This window comes from Panulirus ornatus, chromosome 45 (genome assembly GCF_036320965.1).
Source record: "Panulirus ornatus isolate Po-2019 chromosome 45, ASM3632096v1, whole genome shotgun sequence".
Taxonomy (NCBI): domain Eukaryota; kingdom Metazoa; phylum Arthropoda; class Malacostraca; order Decapoda; family Palinuridae; genus Panulirus; species Panulirus ornatus.
The window spans coordinates 9,661,588-9,678,610 of NC_092268.1; the positions used below are offsets into that span (position 1 = coordinate 9,661,588).

The following is a 17,023-nucleotide window of genomic DNA, read 5'->3' on the forward strand; positions in this document are numbered from 1 at the left end:
CATGGTTGTGGTGTATGATGTTGTAATCATGGTTGTGATGTATGGTGTTGTAATCATGGTTGTGATGTATGGTGTTGTAATCATGGTTGTGATGTATGGTGTTGTAATCATGGTTGTGATGTATGGTGTAATCATGGTTGTGATGTAATCATGGTTGTGATGTATGGTGTTGTAATCATGGTTGTGATGTATGGTGTAATCATGGTTGTGATGTATGGTGTTGTAATCATGGTTGTGATGTATGGTGTTGTAATCATGGTTGTGATGTATGGTGGTGTAATCATGGTTGTGATGTATGGTGTTGTAATCATGGTTGTGATGTATGGTGTTGTAATCATGGTTGTGGTGTTGTAATCATGGTTGTGATGTATGGTGTTGTAATGTGTGTTGTAATCATGGTTGTGATGTATGGTGTTGTAATCATGGTTGTGATGTTGTAATCATGGTTGTGATGTATGGTGTTGTAATCATGGTTGTGATGTATGGTGTTGTAATCATGGTTGTGATGTATGGTGTTGTAATCATGGTTGTGATGTATGGTGTTGTAATCATGGTTGTGATGTATGGTGTTGTAATCATGGTTGTGATGTATGGTGTTGTAATCATGGTTGTGATGTATGGTGTTGTAATCATGGTTGTGATGTATGGTGTTGTAATCATGGTTGTGATGTATGGTGTTGTAATCATGGTTGTGATGTATGGTGTTGTAATCATGGTTGTGATGTATGGTGTTGTAATCATGGTTGTGATGTATGGTGTTGTAATCATGGTTGTGATGTATGGTGTTGTAATCATGGTTGTGATGTATGGTGTTGTAATCATGGTTGTGATGTATGGTGTTGTAATCATGGTTGTGATGTATGGTGTTGTAATCATGGTTGTGATGTATGGTGTTGTAATCATGGTTGTGATGTATGGTGTAATCATGGTTGTGATGTATGGTGTTGTAATCATGGTTGTGATGTATGGTGTTGTAATCATGGTTGTGATGTATGGTGTTGTAATCATGGTTGTGATGTATGGTGTTGTAATCATGGTTGTGATGTTGTAATCATGGTTGTGGTGTTGTAATCATGGTTGTGGTGTATGATGTTGTAATCATGGTTGTGATGTATGGTGTTGTAATCATGGTTGTGATATATGGTGTTGTAATCATGGTTGTGATGTATGGTGTTGTAATCATGGTTGTGATGTATGGTGTAATCATGGTTGTGATGTAATCATGGTTGTGATGTATGGTGTTGTAATCATGGTTGTGATGTATGGTGTAATCATGGTTGTGATGTATGGTGTTGTAATCATGGTTGTGATGTATGGTGTTGTAATCATGGTTGTGATGTATGGTGTTGTAATCATGGTTGTGATGTATGGTGTAATCATGGTTGTGATGTATGGTGTTGTAATCATGGTTGTGATGTGTGGTGTAATCATGGTTGTGATGTATGGTGTTGTAATCATGGTTGTGGTGTTGTAATCATGGTTGTGATGTATGGTGTTGTAATCATGGTTGTGATGTGTGGTGTAATCATGGTTGTGATGTATGGTGTTGTAATCATGGTTGTGATGTATGGTGTTGTAATCATGGTTGTGATGTATGGTGTTGTAATCATGGTTGTGATGTATGGTGTTGTAATCATGGTTGTGATGTATGGTGTAATCATGGTTGTGATGTTGTAATCATGGTTGTGATGTATGGTGTTGTAATCATGGTTGTGATGTTGTAATCATGGTTGTGATGTATGGTGTTGTAATCATGGTTGTAGGTTGTACAATATGTAGTGGATGTACCATTAAGGTATACGGGAGTTGTAGAATGCTGGTGGGTTGTATTAGTTGGTTAAGAGTTGGAATATTATATACAAATTTTACGTAGCTGATAACGCTCTGCAAATATGGTCTTTCCTGATAGATAGATAGATAGATAGATAGATAGATAGATAGATAGATATTGAAATATGAACATTAATGACTGATAATTACAGTCATCCACAAGTTGAAATATAAACATATTGAATAATCACAATCATTCACAACGTAGCAGAGGTTGGCAATATTATGAAGACAGGAGAACGTACAATGACATGTTGTAACACACACACACACACACACACCACTTTTTTTTATCCGCACTGTCTATTGTGTACGTATATTACAGCCGTGGGCTTCATGTAATTCAACAGACTTATAATGGTATTATTATTATTATTATTATTATTATTATTATTATTATTATTATTATTATATTACCGTGGTGTTACAGTACATATTGATCGTGTTACTGTACATATTGATGTGTTACAGTACATATTGATGTGTTACAGTACATATTGATGATGTGTTACTGTACATATTGATGTGTTACTGTACATATTGATGTGTTACAGTACATATTGATGATGTGTTACTGTACATATTGATGTGTTACAGTACATATTGATGTGTTACTGTACATATTGATGTGTTACAGTACATATTGATGATGTGTTACTGTACATATTGATGTGTTACAGTACATATTGATGTGTTACAGTACATATTGATGTGTTACAGTACATATTGATGTGTTACTGTACATATTGATGTGTTACAGTACATATTGATGTGTTACTGTACATATTGATGTGTTACAGTACATATTGATGTGTTACAGTACATATTGATGTGTTACTGTACATATTGATGTGTTACAGTACATATTGATGTGTTACAGTACATATTGATGTGTTACTGTACATATTGATGTGTTACAGTACATATTGATGTGTTACTGTACATATTGATGTGTTACAGTACATATTGATGTGTTACTGTACATATTGATGTGTTATTGTACATATTGATGTGTTACTGTATATATTGATGATGTGTTACTGTACATATTGATGTGTTACTGTACATATTGATGTGTTACAGTACATATTGATGTGTTACTGTACATATTGATGTGTTACAGTACATATTGATGTGTTACTGTACATATTGATGTGTTATTGTACATATTGATGTGTTACTGTATATATTGATGATGTGTTACTGTACATATTGATGTGTTACTGTACATATTGATGTGTTACAGTACATATTGATGTGTTACTGTACATATTGATGTGTTACAGTACATATTGATGTGTTACTGTACATATTGATGTGTTACAGTACATATTGATGTGTTACAGTACATATTGATGTGTTACTGTGCATATTGATGTGTTACTGTACATATTGATGTGTTACAGTACATATTGATGTGTTACAGTACATATTGATGTGTTACTGTACATATTGATGTGTTGCTGTACATATTGATGTGTTACTGTACATAGTGATGTGTTACTGTACATATTGATGTGTTACTGTACATATTGATGATGTGTTACTGTACGTATTGATGTGTTACTGTACATATTGATGTGTTACTGTACATAGTGATGTGTTACTGTGCATATTGATGTGTTACTGTACATATTGATGATGTGTTACAGTACATATTGATGTGTTACTGTACATATTGATGTGTTACAGTACATATTGATGTGTTACTGTACATGTTGATGATGTGTTACTGTACATATTGATGTGTTACTGTACATATTGATGTGTTGAACATGACTATGCAGGGGCAAGGTAGTCAGCCAAGTCCGTCAGCGTCAGAAGAGGTGAAGTGACAATGATTTTTGAGGAGGAAATGACCCCTGGGTTCACCCCTGGGTCCGCACTGTGTGAAAGGAAGACGTGAAGGTGAAAGAAAACGGGGTGTGCTCTCGGGGAATTTCCTGCATTACCTTGATGTTACGGCGTTTAAACACGACGGTACGGTCCTTGAGCGCGACGGTACACCGCTCCTTGGCCAGGACGGTACGATCTTACGACCTTTGGGAAAAAATGGCCAAAGATCGTACCGTCGTGCTCAAGAGTCGTACCGTCGTGTTCAAGGATCGTACCGTCGTGCTCAAGAGTCGTACCGTCGTGCTCAAGAGTCGTCCCGTCGTGTTCATGAGTCGTACCGTCGTGTTCAAGAGTCGTACCGTCGTGTTCAAGGGTCATACCGTCGTGCTCAAGAGTCGTACCGTCGTGCTCAAGAGTCGTGCCGTCGTGTTCAAGGGTCGTACCGTCGTGCTCGAGTCGTACCGTCGTGCTCGAGTCGTACCGTCGTGCTCTAGGGTCATATACCGTCGTGTTCAAGGGTCGTATCGTCGTGCTTAAGGGTCGTACCGTCGTGCTCAAGGGCCGTATACCGTCATGCTCAAGGGTCATATCGTCGTGCTCAAGGGTTGCACCGTTGTGCTCAAGGGTCGTATACTGTCGTGTTCAAGAGTCATACTGTCGTGCTCAAGGGTCATAAACCGTCGTGTTCAAGAGTCGTACCGTCGTGCTCAAAGGTCGTATTCCGTCATGCTCAAGGGTCGTATCGTTGTGCTCAAGGGTCGTACTGTTGAGTTTGACCATGAAATGCAGGTGTCAGAACCTGATACAATTTCTTCATTATACCTCGTCTTGTAAATAGAAAATTGGCTCCGTTGAAGATTCTACGAATGTGTCACTATCGAATATATATATATATATATATATATATATATATATATATATATATTATCCCTGGGGATAGGGGAGAAAGAATACTTCCCACGTATTCCCTGCGTGTCGTAGAAGGCGACTAAAAGGGGAGGGAGCGGGGGGCTGGAAATCCTCCCCTCTCACTTTTTTTTTTTTTTCTTTTTTAATTTTCCAAAAGAGGGAACAGAGAAGGGGCCCAGGTGAGGATATTCCCTCAAGGGCCCAGTCCTCTGTTCTCAACGCTACCTCGCTAATGCGGGAAATGGCGAATAGTATGAAAGAAGAAAGAAAAAAGATATATATATATATATATATATATATATATATATATATATATATATATATATTCTCCCTGGGGATAGGGGAGAAAGAATACTTCCCACGTATTCCCTGCGTGTCGTAGAAGGCGACTAAAAGGGGAGGGAGCGGGGGGCTGGAAATCCTCTCCTCTCTTTTTTTTTTTCCAAAAGAAGGAACAGAGAAGGGAGCCAGGTGAGGATATTCCCTCAAAGGCCCAGTCCTCTGTTCTTAACGCTACCTCGCTAATGCGGGAAATGGCGAATAGTATGAAAAAAAAATATATATATATATATATATATATGAACAAAGTGTATAGGAATGCTATATATTCGGACAGTCACTTGTTTACTAAATGGTGTCGTAACTACGTCTCTTCTTCGTTGTATATCAAGTGACTTATGTTTCTCTCTTGCGTCTTCCCTGATGATGTGATTATTACACGAAAGTGCACTTGGTAACTTATCCTGTTTCATTTCCCCCTGAACTCATAGGAATATACTTGAATCACGTGCTTGATTGTGACACTTTTATATATATATATTATTTATTTTGCTTTGTCGCTGTCTCCCGCGTTAGCGAGGTAGGGCAAGGAAACAGACGAAAGAATGGCCCAACCCACCCACATACACATGTATATACATACACGTCCACACACAGCACATATACATACCTATACATCTCATTGTATACATATATATACACACAGAGACATATACATATATACCCATGTACATAATTCGTACTGTCTGCCTTTATTCATTCCCATCGCCACCCCGCCACACATTGAATAACAACACATTCCCCCCTCATGTGTGCGAGGTAGCGCTAGGAAAAGACAACAAAAGCCCCATTCGTTCACACTCAGTCTCTAGCTGTCATGTAATAATGCATCGAAACCACAGCTCCCTTTCCACATTCAGGCCCCGGTATAGCACATCGTTCCAATTCACTCTATTCCTTGCATGCCTTTCACCCTCCTGCATGTTCAGGCCCCGATCACTCAAAATCTTTTTCACTCCATCTTTCCACCTCCAATTTGGTTCCCACTTCTCGCTCCCTCCACCTCTGACACATATATCCTCTTGGTCAATCTTTCCTCACTCATTCTATCCATGTGACCAAACCATTTCAAAACACCCTCTTCTGCTCTCTCAACCACACACTTTTTATTTCCACACATCTCTCTTACCCTTACATTACTTACTTGATCAAACCACCTCACACCACATATTGTCCTCAAACATCTCATTTCCAGCACATCCACCCTCCTGCACACAACTCTATCCATAGCCCACGCCTCGCAACCATACAACATTGTTGGAACCACTATTCCTTCAAACATACCCCTTTTTGCTTTCCGAGATAATGTTCTCGACTTCCAAACATTCTTCAAGGCTCCCAGAATTTTCGCCCCCTCCCCCACCCTATGATTCACTTCCGCTTCCATGGTTCCATCCACTGCCAGATCCACTCCCAGATATCAAAAACACTGTAGTTCCTCCAGTTTTTCTCCATTCAAACTTACCTCCCAATTGACTTGACCCTCAACCCTTCTGTACTTAATAACCTTGCTCTTATTCACATTTACTCTCAGCTTTCTTCTTTCACACACTTTACCAAACTCAGTCACCAGCTTCTGCAGTTTCTCACATGAATCAGCCACCAGCTCTGTATCATCAGCGAACAACAACTGACTCACTTCCCAAGCTCTCTCATCCCCAACAGACTGCATACTTGCCCCTCTTTCCAAAACTCTTGCATTCACCTCCCTAACAACCCCATCCATAAACAAATTAAACAACCATGGAGACATCACACACCCCTGCCGCAAACCTACATTCACTGAGAACCAATCACTTCCCTCTCTTCCTACACGTACACATGCCTTACATCCTCGATAAAAACTTTTCACTGCTTCTAACAACTTGCCTCCCACTCCATATATTCTTAAAACCTTCCACAGAGCATCTCTATCATATGCCTTCTCCAGATCCATAAATGCTACTTACAAATCCATTTGCTTTTCTAAGTATTTCTCACATACATTCTTCAAAGCAAACACCTGATCCACACATCCACACATCCTCTATATATTATATGTATTATATATATCCATTCAGATGGCTCTGCTTAAAAAAGGGGGGTTGGGGAAATATGGTTATGGAACCTTATAGTTTTACACAGGGAAGTATTCAGGAGATTCAGATATCTTGCCTGCTTAAATAGCCTTATTTTGTGTATTTTCCATATATTTTCTCTGGCTAGAATTAATCATTATTATTAGATTTATTAATTTATTGAATTTTTTTAATTTTACTCATTTATTGAACTTATTAGTTTATTAAATTTATTTATTTATTACTTATTATTATTATTCATTTATTTATTTATGTGTATTGTACTTTGCTGCTGTCTTCTGCATAGCAAGGTAGCACAGTAAAACAGATTAAAGAATGGCCCAACCCACTCACATACACATGTATTGATATTATTATTATTGGATTTGGTGTGGAGATTGGTATAGGAACAGCGTTAGAAGCTGTGAAGGTCTGTGTGTGAAAGTTGGTTGGGTGGGTGCCAACTGTCGTGCAGGTGAGAGACAGAGAGGGGGGGGGGATATGAGGGTACACAGAAAAAGAGATGCATTCCAGTAAATACTTAAAAGGTCAAGGAAAGTAGAAGGGGATGCTATGGGTTGGGTACAGGTGGGGTACACTGTGGCCTCAGGTGAGAGAAGAGAGAGAGAGAGAGAGAGAGAGAGAGAGAGAGAGAGAGAGAGAGAGAGAGAGAGAGAGAGAGAGAGAGAGAATGTATTTGAGCACGTGGAACTGTGGATGATTTTCGGTAAACAGCTTGATGGAGTAAGTGCACACACACACACACATACACACACACACACACACACACACACACACACACACACACACACACACACACACACACACACACACGGGAAACCTGACATTCATGGCAGTGAGATAAATACTTAGCCAATAAGAAGATTATTGTCTTAGCGAGGAGTTAAATGGTTTAGGTACCTGAATAACGGTACAGTGAGTCAGATGTACTGTGTATATGTACCATTTGTGTGTGTGTGTGTTGTATAAGGTTGTGAGAGAGGCATATGTTGTGTATATACGTAATGATGTATGAGTGTATGTTATGTTTTACATTTGGGGGTTTACCTGTTGTTTAATTACCAACATACAACACTCATTTTGACCACTGGCTTCCCCATAGCGAAAAAAAAAAAGAAAAAAAAAAGGCATCCACACAGAATTCCATCATCACTCTCTTAATCCTGGAAAGGACCTGAATTCATTCTTCACCCTCTTAAAACCCTGAGCAGTTAACCACTCCCACTCTCAATACTCTAGCCACACTGGGCATCACAGGCAACTTTCACGTAAAGTTCACTCCCTGCGTCACAAATGTTGCAGGCCAGTAACAGATATAATCCCCTCCGAATACTTGCATTACTGACAACAGTTTTGGACAGACAAAAGAATCTGTCAGTATCCTCTTCATGCAGCTTATCCACTCTACCCTAAACTGTGCTGTTCCCTTCCTGATCATATCAACCCTCTCGAAAGCAAACGTAACAGAGTTGTCATCCACACAAAGCAAGCCCCTCAGTACAGTCACTGGTTGCCTTGTAACCATAGACATGCGACACCTACACAATGAAATAAAAGAACTTCCAGTGCAATCTCACCACAGTATGCCGGCCACTCTGTTCTTTGCATTAGCACTAGATTCCTCTCAACCAAAAGTGCCATGTAACCAACCATTAAACCTCGTATTGAGACATGGAGACCATCATTAGAGACAAGATTGTAAATTATTTAAACGATTGCTACTTAAACAGTTCTCAGGATTGGTTTCAATGAAATATTCATGTTGGACAGCTCTGCTTGGTTTCCTATGTAACATACAATGCTCAATAATTACATAGAGCTTGATGAAGATTTCAGTGACTGGTTTCATCGATGAAGATGTCTGGAAAGCACCCAGTAAAGTCCTGCATCAGAAATTACTTGCAAAGGTTTAGCCAATTAGTATAGTTGGACTTGGACTGTGATGATTAGAAAATTAACTGATTAGCCATCAACAAAGCATATGGTAGTTATGAATGGTCAAGCCTCAGAATGATAAGATGTTACAAGTGGTGTGCATCAGGGATCAGTCTTTGGACCGATTCTCTTTTTCACTTATGTTAATGGGATGATTTGTAAGTATTAGAATTCACATATGACTCTTTAAGTTAGGAAATAGAGTTAAAGATAGTAATTGAACATCTGCATCTGCATGCTGCCTGGGCTCACAGGTGGCTAATGAATTTTGATATTGGTAAATGCAAGTTTTACACATCGATATTAGATTAAGAAGGCAAGGTATATTGTAAATTCTGTTGAGGTAAGGAAGGTAAGTAAGGAAAAAGAATTAGGTTTTACAATCTCTGATAATTTGAATTCAAGAAAGCAGTGCATAGAAGCAGTAAAAGAGGCAAAAGCAAAATATTCCTGTTACTATTCCCATACTGGGAAGGACATTTTCTTCTATCCCAGTATTTGTTGTACTGTAATGTGCTTTTAACCTCAGACAAAGGCATTTAATTATATTTAGTCAAAAGCACTTATGGCATTACCAGACTCTGCCTGCTCGTGGTTATACCATGAGTGAAAAGTCACCTTCGGCGAGGTTGTATCATCTGAAAATTAATTACATAGCAGTGATGACCCTCCAAATGATTCACTATCATGTCTCAATGATGATTTTCATTGATTTACCATCTGTGGATATCAAGCTAATTGGGCAATAACTTTCAGGCATTGGCTTATTATTACCCTCTTTGAATATTAGGGTTAGGGTGGCAAACTTGCAGTGCTTTGGTTAGGAACTTTCCATGTAAGAAGTAGCTTATAGAAAGTAGTGGTTGAGGGCATTACTATACGATTTTTTATGTCAGTGTTTTCAGGGGATATTTATCAAGACCTTTTGCGTTATTTTCATTCTTCTTAGTGATATGCCAAGATTGAAATGCTTAAGCATTATGTCAAGGTTTTAGATGTCTATAAAGTGCTGGGTTTAAATCATTTAGTTGTTTAATTGGCTTATGATGATTTTCTGTAACATTCTGAATTTTGTTGAATTTTGCCAGGTTTGAAAGATGTCTTTTTAACTCTGGTTAGGACTAAAAGGGTTAAAGGATTTTTCTTTCATCTATGTATGATTCTTCATCCTCTGTTATGTAGAACTAAACTTAGTACCTCTTTTCTTAGTTTTATTTATTTTCTTTACAATATCTTAACATTAGCTTGAATGCATGAGATAAGTTGTAACTTTTTATCTTTGTGCATGGGGATCTAGAAGCATTCCTGTAATTTCCTTTGCAAACATAACACGAAGTAGAGGTCGTGCCATGGATCAGAGTGATTGATCAGCAGAATATCATATACTTTTCTTGATATGTCTGTAAATAGCTAACAGGTGATCAGTCGTTCATATTGAAGGGTTACTTTACTTTTTTCCTCTGGAGTCACTGCGTAAGTTTTGATATGCAATGATGTTTACATGAAGCTGAAGTACTTTCAATTTGCCACGTCTGGGCTCAGAGAAGAGACTGAAATTAGAACTGAATTTTTGCCTTCGTGACATATGCATGATCAAAAGATGTAATGAAAATATTTGTTGAAGCTTGTCCTTGGTATGTGTGAAACTGGATGTTTCAGGTAATCAGATATGTGTGGCTAATATGGTGTTCCTTTCCAAGGCCAGAAACAAGTGATAAGGATGGAATACCAGTGATTCCTCATGAAAATGATTCCGTGACACTGAGTTTAAACGAGTCATAATTTAGTGTGTGTTTTAAGAATTGAGCCAGCTGGTCAAGTATAGATATTCCCAATGTAGAAAAATCGACTATGAATTATTTAAACCAACTATTTAGATAAGAATGTACTGCACAGTAATACAATGCACAGAACGGAAGTTAGAATCTACAGATCAACTGGAAGAAGTGCAGCTGCTGAGTGTAGACTACAGCTGTAATAGACTTTATTCTGCGTAGGGCACATTTGTGACAGAGCTGAGAGAAAGTTCACAAGAAGCATCAAGTTCTAGTGAATACCCACTCAACAGAAAATGTTTCTTGTCCACCCCTGAAGATTGCAGAGGTAGAAGTGGCTGAAGGATGACTTCCTTTCTGAGGTGCTGCTTTAAACATGAGCGGCTTTCAGATGTTGTGGAGGCTGTGGCTGTGAAGTGCCCAGACACCGCATGTGAGTCTTTGGACACATCTTACCCTAGTCCTCTTTGACTCACCCCATAGTTTGGTAGAAACCCTCACTCCCTGTTGGTTCATCTATTTGCGTGTATTAATTGTCATTATGTCTTTCTGTAGTGGTCAGTAGAAACCTCTGTTCCTCATTAGTATGTTATTGTAATTTCTCATCAGTCCCAATCCATAGTGTTTAGTAGAGGCTCTGACTTCCCTTTTGTTCTTTTGAAGTATCATATCTTTTTCAGCGATGTAGCCGCCGCATTTGGTAAACCTAATGAATACTTTTAGATTTTTTCTTTTTTTGTCAAGATTCTCATAAAAGCTTCACTTCAGTTGGATTGATACATTTTGTATCTGTATCCAGTTATTGTGAACACTGTCCTCCCCTGATATGATCCATTAATGATTGTGTTACTGTTTACTGTTTTTTTATTTTTCATTGACTTTAATGAGTTCAAGGAATTGAAGCATCTCCATTTACTAGCTGATTTGAGTTGCCTATGAAAGTTAAGCATAGTTGTTAGGATTTTATTTTCATTAACACTAGTCGTAATATCTTTTACTTGCTGCCCCTCTAGATAGGCATTTCATTATGCTACAGTCAAGAAGGAGTTAGTGGCATGCATTGTTCGTTCGTGGCCTGTTCCTACACACATTAGTGCAAATTGCTGTAGAGAAATTGCATTATTAATCTACATGACAATACGTAGTTATTAGATAATGGTGAATAAATTAGATAATGAAGAGGAAGATACATTGAAGAATGTGATGTTAATGTAGGAGCTTATATAGTATATGTAAATATTGTGGATAACAGGGTTCGTACAGGTCTACAAAAGTATGAATAAGTCTGATTTTTTGCATACATATTCAGACCTACAGAAGTTTTTTAAGATTACTGTTTGCTCAGAATTTTGACTGTAGAGCCTGAAAAAAAACCAAAAGTTGAATATTTTTGAGAATTTATTTATTTTCCCTATCAGCCATTTTTTTTTATGATTTCTTCTGAAGTTTTGACATTGACTGGCTTTGTAATTATTATAGTTCTTAAGAAGTGATTATGCTTGTATTCAGTATTTCTTAACATTTCTGGAAAGAGGGGTCTGAAAATTGGTCTTAATGGGCTTGAAAAATTCTGAACCACATTTGAATATAGACCTTCAAACAAATGTATGAACCCTGGGAAAAGCAACATTGATTGTTTACAAATGGAATGTTTCACTGGATTTTTTCAAATGTTTGTTGGATGCCTGTGCATTTTAATTGCACCATAATGTTGGTAACCCTCTCATCAAGGTGTAACTGTATTATGATACATAAGTTAATTATCATTTTTATTCATCGCTGTACTGGTGGAAAGTTTGTATATATTTTGTATACTGTTAAAGTTATTAGTTTATGACCATTGTAAATATGTATCCCAATCCAAATGAGTTTAGAATGACTGTCGATTTAGAAAGATGTGCATTTACTATAGAATATTGGTTAAGCTTTATATTTGAACCTTAGCTGTATGATAAATTTAGCCTAGCCTTCATTTGAATTTGTCATATATTCAAATGTGCTTCCAACCCTTTAATTCCATTGTTTCCTACCTGAGTTGAAACCTGAAGTTTGTCACAAATAATTTATTTTCCTCCTCATCTGAGATGTATACATTGAGTTTTGGAAATTTTCTTTTTAGCTGAGAAGTTGTTTGACAATTATTGTAGCTAATTTTCATGGATCTTATATTTATATTTTTCATTTGTTTTCTGCTACATCATTAGCTACCTTTTTGAAAATATTTTCCTGAAATATTTATCCTTATTTAAGAACCTGTTGAGACTGTTGATGTGTACATAATGTGCAAATGCCGTTATCAAGATATACATAGTGACGTTAAGAGTCTTCAACAATGCTTGTGAGTGTCTTGTTGGTTTAGGCATGTTTGCAAGTTTGTTTTCTGCTTAACCTTTTTTTTTATGAATGTCTTACAGTGGCTGTCACATTTATTGAAATGCTGCAGTTACAGTCTTTTTTAACCAATGTAAATACCAGCCTCATTTTTTGTAATGTTCTTAACCCATGCAAACTTTGTAATGCGTAAGTATTGCTAGAGCACCCATAACAAGTCATATTACTGGCTTAAACTTGTTTTTGAATGTTATGTTGTTGCAGTTAAGTTAAACAAGTGTTTATGTTTCAGGTTGTTGTGGATGCTGTTCAGCATTTAGACCACGCTATAAGCGACTGGTTGACAACATCTTTCCTGCTATACCCGAGGTAAGATTTTCTTTTCATACATGTAAGTTCATGTATGTATCTGACGTCAGATAAGGTCTTCAGGTGTTCACTTGCATTCATGATTAAAACACACACTCTCCATACATACATACAATGCTTCTTTACCATCCTGCTGCAGTATTCCTTCCTCTTTGGCTCTCCAAGCACATTGGAAGCCAGCCACATCCACCAGGCAGAACAACAGGTCAAGTAATGAGATGATATTGTGTGTTTGTGTTTTTGAGATGAGTGTAGGGCTGTTGAGGAGTAGATGTTATGTGTCTTAAAAGTGGAAGTCACATCTTGAATTTGAGGGTCACGTGGTACACAGAATCAGTTCATATAATGTTGGAGAGATGGGTGGTGTCCAGAACGCAGAGCTAAGGTAGTGTTTGTTTGGTTAGTGTAGTTTGATGTAGGCTAATATGACCCAATCTAATCCTGTTTGGTGCTCTATGATTTGGTTAATCTGGTTTGATTTGGCCCCATCTGTTATGTAGACCTATTGAGCAATGCATAGGTAAACTAATTTATCCAAAGCACTGCCATACAGAAACACTGTAGATCTCATAATATATATGACAGTTGTTACTCATCTTCATAACTATATTTGTATAGCCTTCAGATGTCTTGTAATTGTCAGTTGAACTGTTCCGTAGTATTTATCAACATCAAAGACAGTGCTGAATAACTTTGTTGGCACCTGCCACTTGTTTTTTATATATTGAATTTCAATAAATCAGGTATGTTTCCTCTCATTGTTCAGGCCCATGCCATTTTTCATTACCATCAGCTAGAAGTGGCAAGAGGAGTTGAGGATTATGGTCTTTTTTTCTGGAAAGTCTAATGATTCCTTAGTCAAATGATATAGACAGTTGTTTTGTGTGGATACAGGTGTTATATGATTTGCAAGGGAATTACACAACACTTAACTGTGATTTTGCAATAAAGATACCTGTTTTGCTAATAGCTAGACAATGTACATGATCATGAGGATTTTTTTTCATTTTACTATTTGTAAAAGAGACTTTTGGATTTTAATGTGTGGAGAGGTGCAACTGGAGGGATGTCTGATTATCTGTATAGGTGAAGGTGAAGATTTGTAGAGGTTTTCATAAAAGAAGAGAGAATGTTGGGGTGAAGAGAGTGGTGAGTAAGTGAGCTTGGGAAGGAGACTTGTGTGAGGAAGTATCAGGAGAGACTGAGTGCAGAATGGAAATAGGTGAGAGCAAAAGATGTAAGGGGAGTGGGGGAGGAATGGGATGTATTTAGAGAAGCAGTGATGGCTTGTGCAAAAGATGCTTGTGGAATGAGAAGTGTGGGAGGTGGGCAGATTAGAAAGTGTAGTGAGTGGTGGGATGAAGAAGTAAGTTTATTAGTGAAAGAGAAGAGAGAGGCATTTGGATAGGTTTTGCAGGGAAATAGTGCTAATGACTGGGAGATGTATAAAAGAAAGAGGCAGGAGGTCAAGAGAAAGATACTGGAGGTGAAAAAGAGGGCAAATGAGAGTTGGGGTGAGAGAGTATCATTAAATTTTAGAATGAATAAAAAGATGTTTTGGAAGGAGGTAAATAAAGTGCGTAAGACAAGAGAACAAATGGGAAGGGTGCTAATGGAGAGGTGATAACAAGTAGTGGTGATGTGAGAAGGAGATGGAGTGAGTATTTTGAAGGTTTGTTGAATGTGTTAGATGATAGAGTGTCAGATATAGGATGTTTTGGTTGAGATGGTGTGCAAAGTGATAGGGTTTGGGAGAATGATTTGGTAAACAGAGAGGAGGTTGTAAAAGCTTTGCGGAAGATGAAAGCTGGCAAGGCAGCGGGTTTGGATGGTATTGCAGTGGAATTTATTAAAAAAGGGGTGACTGTGTTGTTGACTGGTTAGTAAGGACATTTAATGTATGTATGATTCATGGTGAGGTGCCTGAGGATTGGCGGAATGCATGCATAGTGCCATTGTACAAAGGCAAAGGGGATAAAGGTGAGTGCTCAAATTACAGAGGTATAAGTTTGTTGAGTTTGTTTATGGATGGGGTTGTTAGGGAGGTAAATGCAAGAGTCCTGGAAAGAGGGGCAAGTATGAAGTCTGTTGGGGATGAGAGAGCTTGGGAAGTGAGTCAGTTGTTGTTCGCTGATGATACAGCGCTGGTGGCTGATTCATGTGAGAAACTGCAGAAGCTGGTGACTGAGTTTGGTAAAGTGTGTGGAAGAAGAAAGTTAAGAGTAAATGTGAATAAGAGCAAGGTTATTAGGTACAGTAGGGTTGAGGGTCAAGTCAATTGGGAGGTGAGTTTGAATGGAGAAAAACTGGAGGAAGTGAAGTGTTTTAGATATCTGGGAGTGGATCTGTCAGCGGATGGAACCATGGAAGCGGAAGTGGATCATAGGGTGGGGGAGGGGGCGAAAATTTTGGGAGCCTTGAAAAATGTGTGGAAGTCGAGAACATTATCTCGGAAAGCAAAAATGGGTATGTTTGAAGGAATAGTGGTTCCAACAATGTTGTATGGTTGCGAGGCATGGGCTATGGATAGAGTTGTGCGCAGGAGGATGGACGTGCTGGAAATGAGATGTTTGAGGAAAATGTGTGGTGTGAGGTGGTTTGATCGAGTAAGTAACGTAAGGGTAAGAGAGATGTGTGGAAATAAAAAGAGCGTGGTTGAGAGAGCAGAAGAGGGTGTTTTGAAATGGTTTGGGCACATGGAGAGAATGAGTGAGGAAAGATCGACCAAGAGGATATATGTGTCGGAGGTGGAGGGAACGAGGAGAAGAGGGAGACCAAATTGGAGGTGGAAAGATGGAGTGAAAAAGATTTTGTGTGATCGGGGCCTGAACATGCAGGAGGGTGAAAGGAGGGCAAGGAATAGAGTGAATTGGAGCGATGTGGTATACAGGGGTTGACGTGCTGTCAGTGGATTGAATCAAGGCATGTGAAGCGTCTGGGGTAAACCATGGAAAGCTGTGTAGGTATGTATATTTGCGTGTGTGGACGTGTGTATGTACATGTGTATGGGGGGGGGGGTTGGGCCATTTCTTTCGTCTGTTTCCTTGCGCTACCTCGCAAACGCGGGAGACAGCGACAAAGTATAAAAAAAAAAAAAAAAAAAGTTTGTTGAGTATTCCTGGGAAATTATATGGGAGGGTATTGATTGAGAGGGTGAAGGCATGTACAGAGCATCAGATTGAGGAAGAGCAGTGTGGTTTCAGAAGTGGTAGAGGATGTTTGGATCAGGTGTTTGTTTTGAAGAATGTATGTGAGAAATACTTAGAAAAGCAAATGGATTTGTATGTAGCATTTTTGGATCTGGAGAAGGCATATGATAGAGTTGATAGTGATGCTCTTTGGAAGGTATTAAGAATATATGGTGTGGGAGGCAAGTTGTTAGAGGCAGTGAAAAGTTTTTATCGAGGATGTAAGGCATGTGTACGAGTAGGAAGAGAGGAAAGTGATTGGTTCTCACTGAATGTCGGTTTGCAGCAGGGGTGCGTGGTGTCTCCATGGTTGTTTAATTTGTTTATGGATGGGGTTGTTAGGGAGGTGAATGCAAGAGTTTTGGAGAGAAGGGCAAGTATGCAGTCTGTTAAGGATGATGGGGCTTGGGAAGTGAGTCAGTTGTTGTTCACT

At 38.5% G+C, this 17,023-nt stretch overlaps 1 protein-coding gene across 4 annotated transcripts in view; it reads left to right on the forward strand.

Annotated features, from left to right (window-relative positions):
• The window catches only part of stmA (Protein EFR3 homolog stmA), a 106,213-nt gene that overhangs the window by 28,429 nt on the left and 60,761 nt on the right, over positions 1-17,023 (forward strand). For 2 of the 4 annotated variants that reach the window (XM_071688237.1, XM_071688234.1), the window contains exons 3-4: positions 10,628-11,135; positions 13,326-13,402. In XM_071688237.1, coding sequence (XP_071544338.1) covers positions 11,048-11,135; positions 13,326-13,402 — 165 coding nt within the window. In that variant the 5' untranslated portion in view covers positions 10,628-11,047. The remainder of the gene's footprint in view (positions 1-10,627; positions 11,136-13,325; positions 13,403-17,023) is intronic. The other 2 variants (XM_071688235.1, XM_071688236.1) reach the window with 1 other exon arrangement.